The following is a 17,375-nucleotide window of genomic DNA, read 5'->3' as shown; positions in this document are numbered from 1 at the left end:
CGCCCATGTAAACGCCCCTCGCCGAGAGGGTTAACGTCGCATGATCCGTTCCGATCTTAATTCGAATTATCCTCGGCTGCCCATGTAAACCGGGTAATTAACATCAGGTTACCAAACGGCTACCGCACACAAGAACAGTACCAGGTACAATACACTTCTTTAGCTTTCGTGCATAACACACAAAAGCCTCAAACACACCATAATTTCAGGCACAACCCCCTACGCGCGGCTTGGCGAGTCGCAATCAACTCGTGAGTGGGTTATGGGTTATATTTCCAAACGGCGCAGCGGAGCATGTTGAAACACTGCCGTAATTCACTGCGCTACAATACCACAGTGATCGTTTGATGTTTATCACGCATGGAACCGGCCTCTCGCACGGGACTCTGCATTTTTGCACTTCCTTGCCTCCAAGGCTGCCAAGGCGCGCATTCTTGACACGTACAACCATCTGAAAGATTTTTGGAGGGTGTATAAGCCCGGTGCGTAACCGCCCTCTGTTCTGGAGGGTGTATAAGCCCGGTGCGTAACTGCCCTACGTTTTGGAGGGTGTATACACACAGCCATATATATACATATATATATATATATATATATATATATATATATATATATATATATATATATATAATATGCCAGCATGCACATCCTAAAACACAAAATTTAATGTCCAGGATTTCAACTCACAAATGAACTCAAGTCTGGTTGCAATGCTGGGCATGAGATAACAAAACATTTTAATGACACATGTCAAAATAACACCAGTTTGTCTGATGTGATCACCATGACCAGGTAGCCATCTACTGAACTTCAGCATTGTTCACACATATACAAACGTGTTCCTCACCTGTGTTCACCTGTGTTCCCACCTGCGTTCCCACCCACACCTGTGTTCAGCTCAAGCTGAATCATGAATCTGTTCGTGAGGCAATCATTTTGGGGAAGTTGTGTGCTGTGTCTGCTCACCAGGAAAAATGCTGTTTTGGCTTATGACCTGGCTCCCATTTGCCATATATTTCATGACCTGAATCATAAGCTTATGATTTCTAACCACGTGACATCAGTGAGCCATAGGGCTGAAAATAAACTGGCAGCACAAAGAAATACAGTGTGTCCTAGGTAAACGCACATGTCATGTCAGTATCAAAATTAACACCATGCAGGGTAAGTCGTAAGACTTCACATCAGCAAAGAATTCTTACTGAAAGTTCTAAACAGGAAAACCGACGTCATCCATCGAGAGCCTTGCTGAGTATCAGCCATGAACCAGATGATATATATATATAAGATTCTTCAAGTACTTCACCTTTTTTAGAAGAAAAATCTCCGCGAGCATTTTACACGCAGTACGAAACGGGCACAACCAGCTCGCGTTAGCAGAATTGCCCAACTTTGAACTCATACAACCCAAATGATGTGTTTAGCACCAAAAATAATGAGGCAATTACCTTACCTTCCCTTACCTTATGGTGATCGGGAATTGTAAAAGGCCACAAGGCCTGTAGGTGCCGGTCTCGTCAGGCTCGGTCAGTATTGTTAATAGCAATGGTCGAAACGACAGAATGAATGTTTCGGTGCAAAATTTTGGTGCTTAAGACGTCATTTGGGTTGTATGATTTCAAAGTTGGGCAATTCTGCTAACGCGAGCTGGTTGTGCCCGTTTCGTCCTGCGCGTGAAACGCTCGTGGTGGAGATTTCTCTTCTTCTAAAAAAAGGTGAAGTATTTGAAGAATCCCCATTTAAGGGCGCCGCTGACGCGGAAGGCTCCGAGCGGGTGAGGAATTGAAGGGGGGGTAGGGGATATAACCCAGACTCCAAAATTTACACATCACGCTGCTCTTTTCCAGCTTAGAAGCAATATTGGGGCCAAAAATTTTGGGGAATACACGCTTTCAATCCGATTGGTGTGTGCTCGGTATTCGGCGCATGGTTGCCATCAATTTCAGCACATAATCATTGTCTCAGGAAAATATGACGTTTGAGGGCTAACCTAACCTAGCCTATCCTGGCAATACCAGAGTTGTCCATCTGTCTTTGTGATTTTTCCTAATCTGTCAATTTTACAAACATGCAAGATGTGTGCATGTTTTTGGTAAGCCCTGCTAATTGTGTAAAAGGGCTTGTTCCTATTTGGCATAACCATACACTAGCCACATTGTAAAATACATGTGTTGCTTGTGACATTGTACAAATTGTCATGCTCACTACAAAGTTCCATTTTGTCAAGATATGGCATGATAATTGCAAGGGTATTATGTACATAACCAGCCATTTCCTGACAATATTATGTGATCTTTGCCCATGGGTCAGCAACATTGTAAAAAACTGCATTGAATGGCTATTTCCTACAAGTGTGTCATATACAGGATATACAGGATACAACAGGATATATGATGTACTATAAAATGAAACAAAAGTCAGACTTAAAGTAACACAGATGTACTTCAGTATGTTCCATTTGAACCACTTTGTGTTCAGGACATTTACCATTTAATAGCAGCAGCCAGCTAATACCTAACTGTAGTACAAACCTGATATGATGTTATACAACCTGATGTGATGTTATGCCCAATGCAACATACCCTAACCACACCAAATGAAGCTTATCTCAGCTTAAGTTAACTTAACTGAACTTATCTTATCTAAACTGAACTATGCTGAACCAAACTAAGCCAAACCTACACCATACCACATGTAAACCTAAACTCTTCTTTGTCTTGCTTTACCATGCTGTACCTTATCCAACCTTCATTGCCTTACCTAACCTTATGTAATGTTATGTAACCTTACCTAACCTTACCCAGCCTGACCCAAAAAAGCTGACCTCATCATACTATCCTACTCTCATCCCTACATTTACCAGTCCATTGTGCTGCCCTGCCATCAAACCCAACCCATAACCCTTAACCCCAATGCCCAGTCCCAACCCCTAACCCTTGGCCCTGATGCTTAACACTGACCCCTAACCCTTAACCCCCATGCCTGACCCCAACCCCAGTTTGTATGCTATTTCCCCACTCTCCCCATAGCAATATTGTCCCAATCTGCTAACATGCCCCTCACGTCTAGGCCATTCAATGACCAGCTATACCATCTGTGCTACTGAGGTTGACACACCTGTATTGACAATAGAAATGTGAGATTGTGATCATTTTGTATACTCTGGCGCGATCTATATCCTTGAAAAGCACTGCACATATGGGCATACATCAAGTATACCATACAGGGTTGGAAATTTCAAAAAAGTTCCTGGTAGCGGAGTACAAATTTTTTTAAAGTGCTGTGGGTCATCACAGTTATTAAGCTTACCATTGGGAGACTCCAGTGCAATGGGCTGTACTTAACAGAAGGCCATGTTTGATATACATCAGTTCATGAAAGAATGCAAGTTAAAGAAGACATCAGTTTAAACATGATACACCGAAACAGTGCAGTCCCAAACTCTATGACATGAAATGCATGTATGTATATATGAGTGCTAATGGCTTACCATACCGTGGATAAAGGCAATCTATGGTAAAGGAGGGCACAACATTCCTTCCATGGCATAGAGCATATGTTTTTGATTTGTTTGCTTTTACCTGCTGTCCTCAGATTTTTAATTTTTAACATGTGTTCACACAAATCTTAAAACATGTCATGATTTTGTCAGGGAGAGCATATGCCCCTGAAGGGGTACGCCCTGTGCATATCTAAGCACGCATGCTGTGCGCTGTGAAGCTCGGCTGACATTTAACATCATTCGACATCCAATGACCTGCGGCAGGGTGGTCAGCCAATGGCTAAACCCCAGTGAATGACATTACGCACACCACAGCAGACACATAATTACCTGCGGTATGACCACCGGACACCGACCGGTAGGCGGCAGCAAAAAGAAGAAAAAAAAGCGTTAAGGGCGATGCCCGCTCGTTTGGCATCTTACACGGCCTTCGGATCTTGCAGAACGCAAGGCACGTGTTCAACCGAGGCGGACAATTTTCTAGGCCCACGACCTGCGGGTAGACTTCTGTGCTTTGATCACTTGTCGCCGCCGTATGTCAATCCAAACTTTCCAAGACATTAAGATGTTGGTGATTTGTGATTGTGCTTACCATACATTCTCTCCAGAACCAGTGGGTAATATTTAGGGTGTGATTACACTCACACCAGCCTGCATCACTTTCACTGTAATGATCAGCCATGCCGTTGTTGCACGGCATCATCTCATTATTACCAGGGATCCCACACTATGCTTGCTAATGTCTTTTCTTTGGCTCTTCTGAGCAGTTTCGGAATACCCGTTTACCTCATCTTCTTGGTGCCAGTTTCATTGATCTGTCTGGTTACCATATGTTCTTTTGTTCACAGGGCGTGTGGCGCTAAGACGTACCACCACCTCCGAGCCGGTTGGCGCCCCCGTCTTCTCGCAGACCCGCTTCTGTATACCAGCATATAGTAGGAGTACCAAAAACAACCCGTCTCGCCGAAAAAGTTATGAACTACTCAGCGAATGTAATGTTCGGCCCCAGAAATACGGCCATGCATCGTATCTGCTAACGAGACTGGGGTAGCTAGGCGCAGAGGCCCTACCTGTGTATCACACACTGCATCTCGCGCACGAGATGCGCCGTTGCGGCGAGATAGTTGAGTTGGCTGGACGTCTTAATACCGTGTCGGAGACCCGGGACCGGACCAACCGCCAGCTGTATGTTATCCGGCCTCGCGAGATGGGCTGGAGCCGCTTCTGCTGCCCTTATTCGAACTAGTTCATCGTGCTGCCACCCGACCTCCGTCGGTTTCCTGTGCCGCTTTCCAGTCGCCGCCTGAGACGACGTCTGTCGAATGTACAGCCTCCGTCGTGCCGACATGTGCGCTCCTCCTGGCGCTGCTAGATTTTGACCTGTATCACTTGGCTGGTATGCTCGTGTTCCGTGTTTGATGACTACTGCTTTTCCTGTATTGCCTTGTGTGATTCGCACCTCAGGTTACTACCTTTTGTTTTCGATGGAAGATGGTAATAGCTGCCAGTCAATTACGAGCATCTCAATAAAAGTCTGTCAGTGCCACCCCGTATTCCCAGTGCGAATACCGAAATATCGAGGATGAGTGACTCAAACTGAAAAGTCGTTATGCTTTCAAACAACTTCAAAACCACCCACAATCACGTTCGTGGACAATCGACTCTTAGCACAATGTAATGGCCATGTATTTACCATGCATCTCTGCATAGGAAGCGCGCTTCACGAAAGCAAGGCCTCGAAACCCACAACGTGCCGACACAAGTACGTCGGACAGTTCAACACACGTACACGGAACGTAGCCAGCAGGTGGGCCCTCAGGAACAGCTTGGCACACAAACTGGCGGGCCGCCAGCGGCAGATAGCAGCTGGGCCACAACAGGAACGGGCTATATGCTAATGTGCAAACACCGCATTACACATGACGTGGAAATGTACAAACACTGCATTACACATTATGGGGGAATGTACAAATAATGCATTACACATGGCATGGAAATGTACAAACACTGCATTACACCTTACGTGGGAATGTACAAACAATGCATTACACATTACGCGGGCCGGGGGGGGGGGGGGGCGGCGAAGTCGCTTTTATTTGGACGTTAGTGTGATTCTCGTTATCAATTTTGCCACCGCACCACACAGTAGCATGTAGCCTGGAGTGTCCTCGAACCCAATGTGGAAGATCAAATGAACATATGAACATGGATTTATCGCCACTCTGTCTGCAAAAAACACCGACCATTAAACAAGCAAGCGCTGGAGCGCTTGCCTCATGTGATGGAGCTACGTGAAGAACGGTAACACCGTACCAGCGATGTGAGTACATTATTTGCAGATGTATTTGGTACTTTCTGCACGACATCCAGGCCGCACCAACCCCCGGTCGCCGCAGGTACCTAGCTAAGGCGTGGGTCACGAGGGCTAGCCCCCCACCCCACCCCCAAGCCAAGAGGCTTACACTACATATTGAACAACTTTGCATCCATCCAGTTCAAATTTGCAGGAGTCCGGACAAAATTTGACATCTGCCCCCTTCCTGAGGGAAGTTCTGGCTACGTGCATGGGTCCCTGGGAAACCCGGCCGGAACTGGAGGGACCCTTAGGTGAAGTGCCAAAGACATGGAGGCATGAGCATCAACATTGCAGGGTAAACTTGTGTGCCATGTTTTGTGAGGCAGCTGTGGAGGGGGCTGTGATCCCATCAACTTTTCTTGGCCAAAAGGTTGATATACCCTTGCCTCAAACTGAACAGAGGACCAACAAGTAATTTAAGAACAGCAGCCATCTGCTTTTCCTGTGGCAACCCCAACCATGTAAGCATGCACAGCCAACTATCAGATATTATGCATAACAAATACATACACAAAATTTAGGACACAACAGTTTGGATAACTATCACCAAACTATGACTATTCCAAGGTGTGTGGGCATGCTACAAACCATTGTGCTAGTGGAAAACAGGTGGAAACCTGATGGCTATACCACAGCCAATTTTACTTTTACTTTTACTATTCCACTTTTTACTTATACTTTTACCAGTGGCACACCATTCCAATACCACTCAAATTAATGGTTATTTTATGCTGGGATTCAAACACAGATGCATCAGATTTACTGCTGGGTGAGATGGAAGTTTTACACCTGGTATGTAGCTAACTGGCTTTTGTTATAATTAATCAAGCATGTCTCAGCTTATTAGTTCATTGTGCTGCACAAGTTCAGCATCAACCTGACATAAGAGCTTTTGCAAGACTCACAGTGCTTGACATGAATAACCCAATCAACAACAAAAAATTATGTCCACAAGAATGTGGCCAGATGATGAAAAAGCATTGTTTACACCATCACAGAACCATGCAGGGCAGCAAAGCAGCGTGGTGCCCCAACTTCCACCAGCTTCCAGCAATTTCACAGCACATGAAGGATCACCATTCTTGCTTAGTACCGAGCATTCCCATCACGCTTAGCAATGCCGGTGAGAAAACCACACCCCGAACACCAAAAGCATGCATTACACATAAAACAAGCACTTGTGAGATGCATAATACTTATAACCAATGATTACAAATGCCTGTCTGTAACAAGGGGTTGGCACAAAAATGTTGATTTGCTGCACATTTAAAACCAGGTTAATATAATGACTCCTAAATTTATGTCATGAATGGTTCACTTCAGCAAGAAGGGCCTTAAGTAGTTTTTATGGACATGGAGCCAGTAGTTTTTATATATTACAACTTGCGTTTTGTGAGAATGCAAAAATCAGAGACTGAAATAGCGATAAGCAGCCAAGTCAATGATAACAACTAAAGCACAGTAACTTTCAGGTCTAAGTTGAGCAGAGTACCTCCTTAAGATATTCATGGTATCCCTGCACATGAATTTCCACACACAGAACATGATATATTCCAATGATTGATGTCATAAACAGAATGAAAAAGGCCTGCTTCCTCTGCACTCTCATGCATCCAGAACTGTACTGTGGTTACAGGGCCTTGACCGTACCTAGAGACATGTTGTTAAGCACATCATCCAGCAAGTCTTAGTCATTGGGCAAGCCTTCATGTAGTCCTGGGGAAGGGAAAACTATCATCACACACATGTGATGTATTGTGCCAACACACTTTCAATGTTAACAGTAAGCCCATGAACAAGGCTATACTTATCCACTCGGACCACCCTTCCCTCTAAGATTGTGGATCGTTTGAAGCATCATTGTTACTGAAATTTGATTTTCTCTCCATGGGAGCGGACACAAAGAAACAAAGAAATACACACAAGCATGGCCTCGTTGGCAATAAAAACTGCCCATAGCATCACGTGGCTCTCAATATCAAGTACGCACCTTAAATCACACCTGGTCAAGCAACCAGATCGAAGTTATGTGGTGAAATGATGTGAAGGATTGATGCCCCCACTTCTCCCCGTCCCCCACTTCGCCTTCGTCGGATTCTACGACCCACGCGGGTCCGCAGGCCTCAGCAAGCCAATAGAGACGGCAATACTCTTAACCGGTTTACCAACACAGCGCGAGTACAATGCCTGACGCTCCCGCCGGGCCGGCGAAATGGCCTCCGAGCTTAGCACTCCGCTGACTCCGGCGGATATTACAAGGTATTGATAGCCTCCGGTGCGCTTTAACCGACATCATTGCAAACAAAATTAGTGTATGTTTCAATTAATTTGTGTTTTTGTCTTGATAGATGCGTTATATCAGCTTGCGAGGCCAAAGAAATGGACTCATGCCTCTCAATTCTCCTGGTGTTTTTGTCGGAGTGAGATGGCAGCCTCCGAGCAGGTTTTTTCTTAGTTATATCAATATTTTTCGACCTAAGAGGATTTCTCAGTTAAGCTCAAATTATCAGCTTTAATTTGATACCCTTAAATGGTAAAAATAACATTATTTAACTGTACAGGTACCTTTACAGTTTTGTACTCCGGATACCAGGAAGTGCCAAGAAATCCAACCATATGGCGCTCCTGGACAAGTACCATTTTTCTGCAAGAGCCCTAAGAAGTGCCACTCTACATTTGCCCATCTCTATACAGCTTACTTCGTAACGCTGTGGTATCTGTTCAAGACGCGGTTGCGAGCACAAAATGTAAGCTGTTGACAAATCAGTTACGAGAGGGCGTTTCCTATCAACCAATTGGAGAGTTATGCGATGTCCAGGCTGCATCCTGAACTAGGTGAGCATAAGCCACTGAATAAGTGAGACGTTTGCGACGCTGAATTAGGAGCGGACATCGAGGCGGAGCGTGAGGTGGTTGTACGCGGTAAGGTATTGTGTTTACGGTTGTTTGTCGCGGTACGCTGCACCATTGGCCATCGGTGCGGTTCGTCGTTGAGGGAGGTGAATTGGTATTCGATTTTGAGAAGGGCTGAGTAAGGCGTACAAAGTGAGATCTTTGCTAACTGGCAGACCGGTGCGATTTCTCTTCTAGTTTTTGACTTCCTGGCATTCAAAGACGATTCCATTTATCATTCCCGCACTTTATTTCCCACATTCACATGCATAATCTATTGTATAGCTAGGTCACAGCACAGCCTGTTCCAAGTCTGGTGGATGCAGGATTTGTGGTCTTGCAGATATCAATATATGGCTCATGATGGAGTCAGCAGGTCTCAAGCTGTTGCATCTACTGATTTCATTTTGCCTGAAACAGAGGTAAAATTAGTTTTTCCAAAGCCTGTGTTTTTCATCAGAGTGGAGTACAAAATATTTCATTTTACCTAGTCACAATGCTGGAGTACCAAATTTCCTGGTATACATTATACCAGGAGATGGCAATTTTTCCAACACTGATACCATAACTGCATCCACAGGTGGAATTCACATGCACAGATTTCTTTGGGAAAGGAATTTGCTTTGAAATCAAGTAGGACTCCCTCAACCTGCTACCTTTTAAGATGGCATGAGAACAAACCTTGGATGGGTCTGAATTGAAGACAAAGTATTGAAAACTATTTATTAAGAGCAGTTGTCATCAGTTTCCTAGTGATCTGATCCATTCCACCAATTGACTGAATTGTCACAGCTCATTGTGAGCACAGTGACATCAGACAAATGTTGGGGGGGGGGGGCAGTCAGCATTTGTCATCACCAGCAAGCATGTTGTCTTAACTAGACCAAATGTTTTGACCAGAGTTGTGCTTTTTCATTTTGAGGCCTTAGTTTCTCAGAAAACAACTCTGTGAGATGTCCATGTGAATGTATGTGTATATGTTTGCTTTTAACATGCTATAACACACTATGCATCTTATGGCCCTCATGCAAGACAACAAACTATCTTACAAGAAGGTCTTCCAATGTAAATTGATTGTGAATGACAATATTAATTATTGTGAATTAAAATGAATAAATTTGTTGTCAATTACCAACTTAAAAATGTTAAGCCCTTCCAGAAATACTAGGAATAGGCAACCTAGGTTGGGTGCCTTCAGCATCAAAATTGCTGATGTCAATGAAGAGGCTGAAGTACTTTCCTGCTTAAAGCAGGTGCTTGATGCCTCTGTAGTGTTCTGTCAGATTAACTACCGGACTGCTTTTCAGAATGTCAAGATGTCCCACATATTGCCACCTCACATGGATTTCCCAAGTCTTGAAGAGACAACAGATAAGATTGTAAATGAGTTGAAGTCAAGAGGTATTTTTGACTCGTTTCGAAAAGACTGCCTGGCTGATGTTGATACCAGGGTATGTATCTTCTGTAAATGTGAGCACTATTTTTGTCATCAATTGTTCATGTGCTTTGTTATTTATTCAGTCCATATTGTCTTGTCATGTGATCAAGTGAGATTGAGTAGGCCACATAAATGTTGCCAGTCACAAATGATTTCTTCAAATAATTGCATAGTTTGCATCATTGTCTCTGATGCCAAACACCGGCTTATGTATGCTTCAGCCTGCATACCAGAACCTGCGACAGCGTGTTGAGAATACTGTCACCACGTTCCTGGGCAAGCAGAAATGGACGCCCGGCATGAACCGGAACCAGTTACGGGAAAGGCTGCGAAAGCACCTCACAGAGTGAGTCAGCACTATGCAGCCCAGTGGTATGCAATGCATCGCGGTTTTTTCTCGCAAAAGGCAGCTTGTCCATTTGGCAAATTTGCTAATTAATTTTTGGCCCCTTGCACCATATGATGTTTCAGCATGCAAAATGCCCATGAAGCCACTTTTCGTCCTTAACGTCCTTTATATCTTCCAAATCGCCTCGTTAGCTGGCATAGATTTTAGCTGAAAGTTTTTTTGTTTCGCAAAACTGTTTTCTCTTTAGTGGTCAGGTGCTCATATGGGTACACTGTCCACGGAAGTCTCCCGGCTTTCCAGCGATGGTAATGAAGAAATTCGAGCTACATTGCCGCACTGTGTGGCGTTAGACAATGGCATGCTTGATGACCGTGACAATGTGTTTTTGATGGAAATAGAAAACGCTTGCATCCGCCGCTGACTAAGGACCAAAGGCTCGAAACGAGCCTCATGGGAGTCGGCGGCGGGCGCCATGCCTCTCCGTTGAAGCCGAATGTAAGGTGGAAATCCCTTGTCGACAGGTCTCGGTTTCTGGAGATCGGCGTGGATCGCATTGTAGACCAGGTGGTCGACAGAAACATCTACAGCACCTACATGCCGCAGATCCACCAGCTGGTCAATGAAACTCTCGATGTCAAGGACGAAAAAGGTGATACATTTTTCCAATCCGCCAACAAGTCTTGGGTCACAATGTTTGTTCGAACATTGTGCCGCTGTTCGTGCATGCGCCTTTGCGTATTTCGATGCTGATGTCTTAAACAAGTGTTCTTGTCAGACACTGGATTTGTTTGCTTCTGTAAGAGCCCCTAGACGTGACGATGTTCGCTGGTGCGCCCGGAGGGCCGGTTGGTGTGGAAAGGCATGCAGACGTTTAAGGAGCGACAGCGGCAACATGCCAGAGCTGCCCCCTGGCTAACGATGAAGTGACGGCATCCTCATTCCCACTGTTTTGTCCGGCCCGGCAATCGTTTCAACGCCAGCTCCATACCAGCGGGATGTGGGAGATTCGACTGTTCGAACATCGCGCTTACCACCCTCCGCAGATGTCACGAGGCGGCCTGAACCAGTATCCGTTCTCTCTCGCTTCACGTGGTTCACATACCCTTTCCGCCCCTCCACAGAGAAAGTCGACGACGACGTAGAGATGGAGGACGTGGCAGTGCCGCTGGCTGACGGCAACACGTTCGGCACGTGGGCCAACCAGTTCCACGCGCGCGCGCCCGATCCGCGCCCGGAGCGGGCAGGCGGCGCTGGCGACAGCTCTATGTCCATCTCATCGGTGTCCAACGAGTCGGCGCACTCACCGAGTGAGGCCGACAGTCCTGACATTCGCGCCCAGATGAGCCCCCTCTCCGACGACGGCAAGCAGGGCTGGGGCTCATTTCTGGGCAAGGCCGACGGCCTCGACTTCAGCGGTATCATGCACCGCGTCGACCGCATCGACCCGGCCATCGATCAGATGATCAAGCTGGAGCTGGAGACAGAGGTCAAGGAGAGCGAGCTGAGCAAGCGCAGCAGCTCCAACAACTCCAACATGTCGCTGGACGACGGCGAGGCGGCCAACGCGCGGCCGCCGCTCGACCTGCACAGCTTCGTCGGCCCGCCGGAGGACACGGAGGAGAGCCAGGACGGTGCGACACGGCGCGCCGTCGAGCTGCCCGGCCACCGGCACAGCCGCGGCGCGCCGCGGCCGCCGCGCGACGAGTCCGACCGCGGCCGCCACTCGCCCGACGACGCGCGCCGCCGCTGCGACCGCGACCGCGACCGCGACCGTGCGCGTCGCGACCGCGACCGCGACCGCCACGACGACGACCGGCATCGGCGCGAGCGGGACCGCGATCGGGAGCGAGAGCGAGACCGGGACCGTGAACGCGACCGAGACCGGGACCGGGATCGGGATCGGGACCGTGATCGGAATCGGAACCGGGATCGGGACCGTGACCGCGATCGGGACCGGGACCGACGCGATCGCGAGCGTGACGATCACGAACAGCAACGCGAGCGCGGTCGGCACTACCAGCGGCGTGACCGCGACGACGATGGCGCGGCCGACCACCGGGCGCCGGCGGGCCGTAGCGGCGGCGGCCGCGGCCACTATTGCCGCGGCCAGGGCCGGGAGGAGGGGCGCGGCGGCTCGGGCGGATCTGGCCAACGCCACCACAGTTACGGCAGCAGCAGGAACGAGCGAGTGGCCGGGGAGGGAGATGCGCTGCACGATGACACACTGGCCGTGGAGGTCGAGAACGAGGCCCAGACGGAGGTCAAGCCGGAGGTCAGGGCGGAGGTCAAGGTGGAGATCAAGACGGAGGAGAAAGCGAAGGCGAAGGCGGGGGTGAAGATGGTCACGAAGTGTAGGGCGACGGTAGGGAAGGGTGAGGAGCCGTTGGGCAAGAGGGACTCTGTGGGCGCGAGCACATCGTCGTTGGCACGGAAGAGGTCGTCTGGGAATTCGACCTCATCCAGCGACACCAAGGCTTCAGAAGACGGTAAACCCTCCTCCGACCGGGAGGCGGTGGAAAGGAGGCCGCCACTATCTAAAAAGTCTGGATTAACGTCTGAAAGTAGGACGTCATCCTCCAGTAGGCTTAGATCGTCTTTGGACAAGCCGTCCACATCATCATCGTCATTGAACAGGCCATTAATGTCTATCAAGATGGATCGTCCGATGAGCAACAAGGAGTCACATTCTAGCAATAAATCGGTGCTTGCAGAAAAGCCAGCTGCTTCAAGCAAACTGTCATCGTCATCTGGCATTGGGTCATCCTCTTCAAAGAAGTCCGAGTTATCAAAACCAAAACATCGCACGAAAACATCTACCGACCGAGAGCAGTCGCAGTCAGGGAAAGCGACTGTGTCATCTGTCGAAAAGCCCCACGCAAACAGCGCCGTACCAAGTCTCACCATCAAGTTTTCATGCATTAAGTCCACGCCATCATCATCTGGCACAAAATCTTCATCCCACGCCAAATCTGCATCTTCACCTGTCATTCGCACCCTCCCCGCGACTAAACCCGATTCATCTGCCGTCTCAACCGCCGCGCTGCCCGGCCCGGACGCCAAGGACCGCATGGCGCTGCTGATGGATAAGTATGCGCCGCACCTGCGCGATCGGTTCCGGCGCGCGGCGGCCAAGCCGGCGCGGCGGCACGCGTACCACGGCGAGCGCGAGCGGCCGGTGTCGCCATCACGGCGGCCGGCGGTGCGGCAGCTACGACGCGCGTTGGCGGAGCCGGACACGCTGTCAATCAGCTCGGTGGATACGGCTGATCTGTCCGACTTCGACGACCGACTGGAGCTGGAGCTGGAGCTGACGCCTCCGGAGCGCGCTGCCTTGCTGCGCATCGGCTGGCGGCCGGCGCCCGACGACGAGCCACTCATCGAGCTGTGCGACGGCGAGGACAGCGTCGATTCGGGCTTCAACCGCTCGGACGCGTCGTCATCGGCGTCGGCCGGCTCGGCAGCGCGACTGGCGGCGCCCGACGCCGAGCCGACGCCCGAGCCAGCGTCGGGCCGCCGCCGCCGTAAGGTCGACTACATCGCGCTCAACTCGGGCTTGGACGGCGAGGCGGCGCCGGACGAGGTCGTGCCCGCCGGCCGTCGCCGCCGCCACCGGCTGCGCGCGGACGACGACTGGAAGCCGGCGCCCAAGGCGGCGCGCGCGTGGCTGCCGGCCGGCGACGCGCTGTGGCCGCGCGTGGCGCTGCACCGGCTGCCGGCCGACGGCCTGCGCGGCAGGCTTGACGGCGAGGAGTGGCACGCTAGCGACAAGGAGAACCTGGACGGCCTGACGCGGCTGCGCGACCCAGGCGCCGCCGGCGACTCGGTCCGGATCCGGCCCAACCTGACGATATGAGGCGGCAGGCCGCCCACCTCCTCAGGCAGGCCCGGCCACGGCGTGGCCTGGGACCTGGGGGTCCCGAGTGGGCGAGGTGCTGGCGTCTCATCGACGGTGCGTGGTGGGATGTGCGATGTGTTCATGAGTTCGTCTCGCAGATATCCCCGCGCCGTGTTGTGTTGTGGTTTAGTTGGCCATTTAGCTGATGAAATAATCATTGTCGCGATTTGTACCCAATATATTGAGGCCAATGGAATAATTGTTTTTACAGGCCATGCATTTGTGATGTGATTGTCGTCTGGCTTCAAGCTCAGCTTGCCAACATGTGCGAACGCAGTCATTTTATGAGGTTCGAAACAGAAATTCATAAAACGGAGAAGTTTGCGCCCTCAGTCAAGCGAAGCAGGCCGATTAGCGCCGATGAGTCTGCAGACAAAATCGATTAGTACGACTGCTATAGCTCGCGTTATGGGTCAGAATGTTAATTGCTACCGGACAGGCATTTTCATCGTAATGTTTTTCGGATCGGAGTCGTGCCGAACAGCGCTATTTTGTTTATCAACTGCAATTTTTGTTGGACAGCCCGGTGGCTGGTGGTTGAGCAAAGCCTCATGCCTAAGTAACCAGCGCTGGCTCCGCGGCATTACACCCAGCACGACGGACCGACCCGGTGATGCCGACCAGCCCCCTGTCGTCCCGGACAACACTGCTTCACCGCCAGCCATGCAACCAACTTCAAACTACGCAACTATTGGTCAGATTTTCTTCAAACCAGCACCAATCGAAAGCTACTATGCGGTTTCGTCCGTCGTTCTGAAACTGATAACCCCAGGTCACCATCTTTGCCTTAAAAAACCGCACAAACCACTTTAGAGCATTGCAGCCAAGTCCAAACTTGGAAACTGCTCGACCGATCTGCTTTAAACTTTAACAGAAGATAGAGCGCATGCGATTTCACAAGCCGTGATGAGACTGATGACATCAGGTCACCATCTTCACTTTCTAAAACCGTATAAACCACTATGGGCACTGCAGCCAAGTCCAAACCCGGAAACCGTTCAACCGATCTGGTTCAAACCTTAACCAGAAGATAAAGAGGATACAATCTCATCAGCCGTTTTAAAACTGGTGACCTCAGGTCACCATCTTTACCTTCAAAAACTGCCTAAACCACTGAAAGACACTGCAGCCAAGTGTAAACTCGGAAACCGCCCAACCGATCTGCTTAAACCTTTACCAGAAAATAGAACGCATGTGATTTCATCGCCTGTTTTGAAACTGGTGACCCCAAGTCACTACCTCTACCTTCAAAAACCGCATAAACCCCTTTAGGGCGCTGCAGCCAAGTCCAAATTCGGAAACCGCTCAACCGATCTGTGTGCGAGTACCGAGTATAGCGCGCGAATAATAGTATCTAGACCGAACGGTAGATGGCAGAGCGTCTCGCGAAGTACAGAAACACAGTCCAGTTCCGACCGCCGATTCGTGTGCACATTCGCGGAGACAGAGTCGAACATGGCGCAGCCGACAGGATCGGTGGGAATTGATCCCGCCTCGGTTCCCCTGCCGGACAACATGGGCGACCCTGTGACTAGTGCCGTGCCCCGGGGAACGCGACTCGTGCCAGACTCGATGGCAAAAAGATGCCAAACCGGAACGATTGGAGCTGACCGGTGACCGCGGAGTGACGTACCGCATGTGGCGACAGAGATGGGACGACTACGCGATGTTGTCGGACTTGAGCAGCAGGCCGCCAGCCCTGCAGCTGGCGATTCTCCGGTCGTGTTTCTCGGACGAGGTCCTGACAGTCGCGGCCAATTTCGACATCCCTGCTTCCCAGTGATCGGACCTCTCCGTCGTCCTTTCGCAGCTGGACGGCTACGCCCGCGGTCAGGTCAACGAGGTCATTCAGAGGTGCACATGCAATATGTGCACCCAGCAGGAGGGCGAGTCATTTAATGACTTCTCCACTCGCCTCCGCGACCTCAGCCGTGAGTGCGGATTCTGCGATGCCTGCCGTGACAGCCTGACCAGGGACCGTATATTCGTGGGCCCGCGGGACCCGGCGACAATCAAAACGATTGTGCGCCGTCCCACTCCCGTCATTGGAGCAGGCGATCCGGATCTGTCGCTCCGAGGAGGCTGCGACGCGTGGCGTCACGGAGATCGTCGGCGGCGAGGCCGACGCCGTGTCAGCGTGCCGCGCCCCGGTCGGCCGGCGCGCCGGCCGCCCTTCGGACCCCAGGACTCCGCGCGGTGTCAGGTTCCAGTCGCGGAGCCCCACCCCTCCCCGCCGAGCGCCGTGTGGGGGCGCCTCCGAGCAAGAAATGGACTCCGCGCGCCCGGTCTGCAGAAACTGCGGCACCCGTCGTGCACGATCTGACCGCTGCATGGCTGCGGGTCGAGCGTGATACAACTGCGGCAGAACGGGTCACATCTCCAGGATGTGCCGCAGCGCGCGCCAGTCACATGACACATCTGCCTCTGCGGTTACGCCCGCGACCGCATCGATGGGATCCGTACCGACTGTTAGGTCGTAAGACGGCCAAGATGACGGCGCTTCCGGACACCGGAGCCGACGTGTCAGTCGCTGGGTTAGACTTTGTCGAACTCATCGACGAGATGAACGATAACCTTCAGCCGCCGTCGACCCATCCCCGCGCTGTGGACGGACACGTGACGCGCTCGCGCGGGAATCTGCCCGTCCGAATCACCCTGGGTGACGTAACGGCGTCTGGCACGGTGCATATCATCCCACGACTCTTCCTCTCGTGGCGCACTGCCGTCCGACTTCGTATTGTACCGGCCAATTACCCACGGCAGATACATGCAGTCAGTCGGGGTGCCGGACCGCCCGGCGCAGCCGCTAGTCAGCCGCCGCCGCCCAACCCAGCCGCGGCTGAGACGCGCGCGCCGCGCAGCAGCCAGCCCTCCCTTACCGACACCGGAGACGAGACGGGTCGCCGCGAGCACCCGGCCGGGGGAGGGACCGTCGGACGGCCG

The 17,375-nt window shown here is 50.7% G+C and overlaps 1 protein-coding gene and 1 long non-coding RNA gene across 2 annotated transcripts; both read left to right on the top strand.

Moving 5' to 3' along the window:
- Positions 1-1,675: 1,675 nt before the first annotated feature.
- LOC119112009 (uncharacterized) lies at positions 1,676-5,048 on the top strand. Its single transcript, XR_005095665.1, has 2 exons — positions 1,676-1,774; positions 4,351-5,048. It is a non-coding gene; the product is annotated as an uncharacterized LOC119112009 (long non-coding RNA).
- A 3,756-nt stretch (positions 5,049-8,804) lies between these two features.
- On the top strand, positions 8,805-14,390 carry LOC119112853 (biorientation of chromosomes in cell division protein 1-like 1). Its single transcript, XM_037237143.1, has 7 exons — positions 8,805-8,812; positions 10,058-10,201; positions 10,410-10,534; positions 11,059-11,186; positions 11,659-12,243; positions 12,289-14,107; positions 14,273-14,390. Exons 2-7 carry the CDS (start codon positions 10,067-10,069, stop codon positions 14,388-14,390), a joined length of 2,910 nt encoding a protein of 969 aa, XP_037093038.1. The 5' UTR covers positions 8,805-8,812; positions 10,058-10,066.
- The last annotated feature ends 2,985 nt before the right edge of the window (positions 14,391-17,375 follow it).

This window comes from Pollicipes pollicipes, unplaced genomic scaffold, assembly GCF_011947565.3.
Source record: "Pollicipes pollicipes isolate AB1234 unplaced genomic scaffold, Ppol_2.1 Scaffold_7261;HRSCAF=8764_pilon_pilon_pilon, whole genome shotgun sequence".
Lineage (NCBI taxonomy): Eukaryota > Metazoa > Arthropoda > Thecostraca > Pollicipedomorpha > Pollicipedidae > Pollicipes > Pollicipes pollicipes.
Note: the sequence above shows the minus strand (reverse complement) of the source record. Positions and strands in the feature narration are given on the sequence as shown.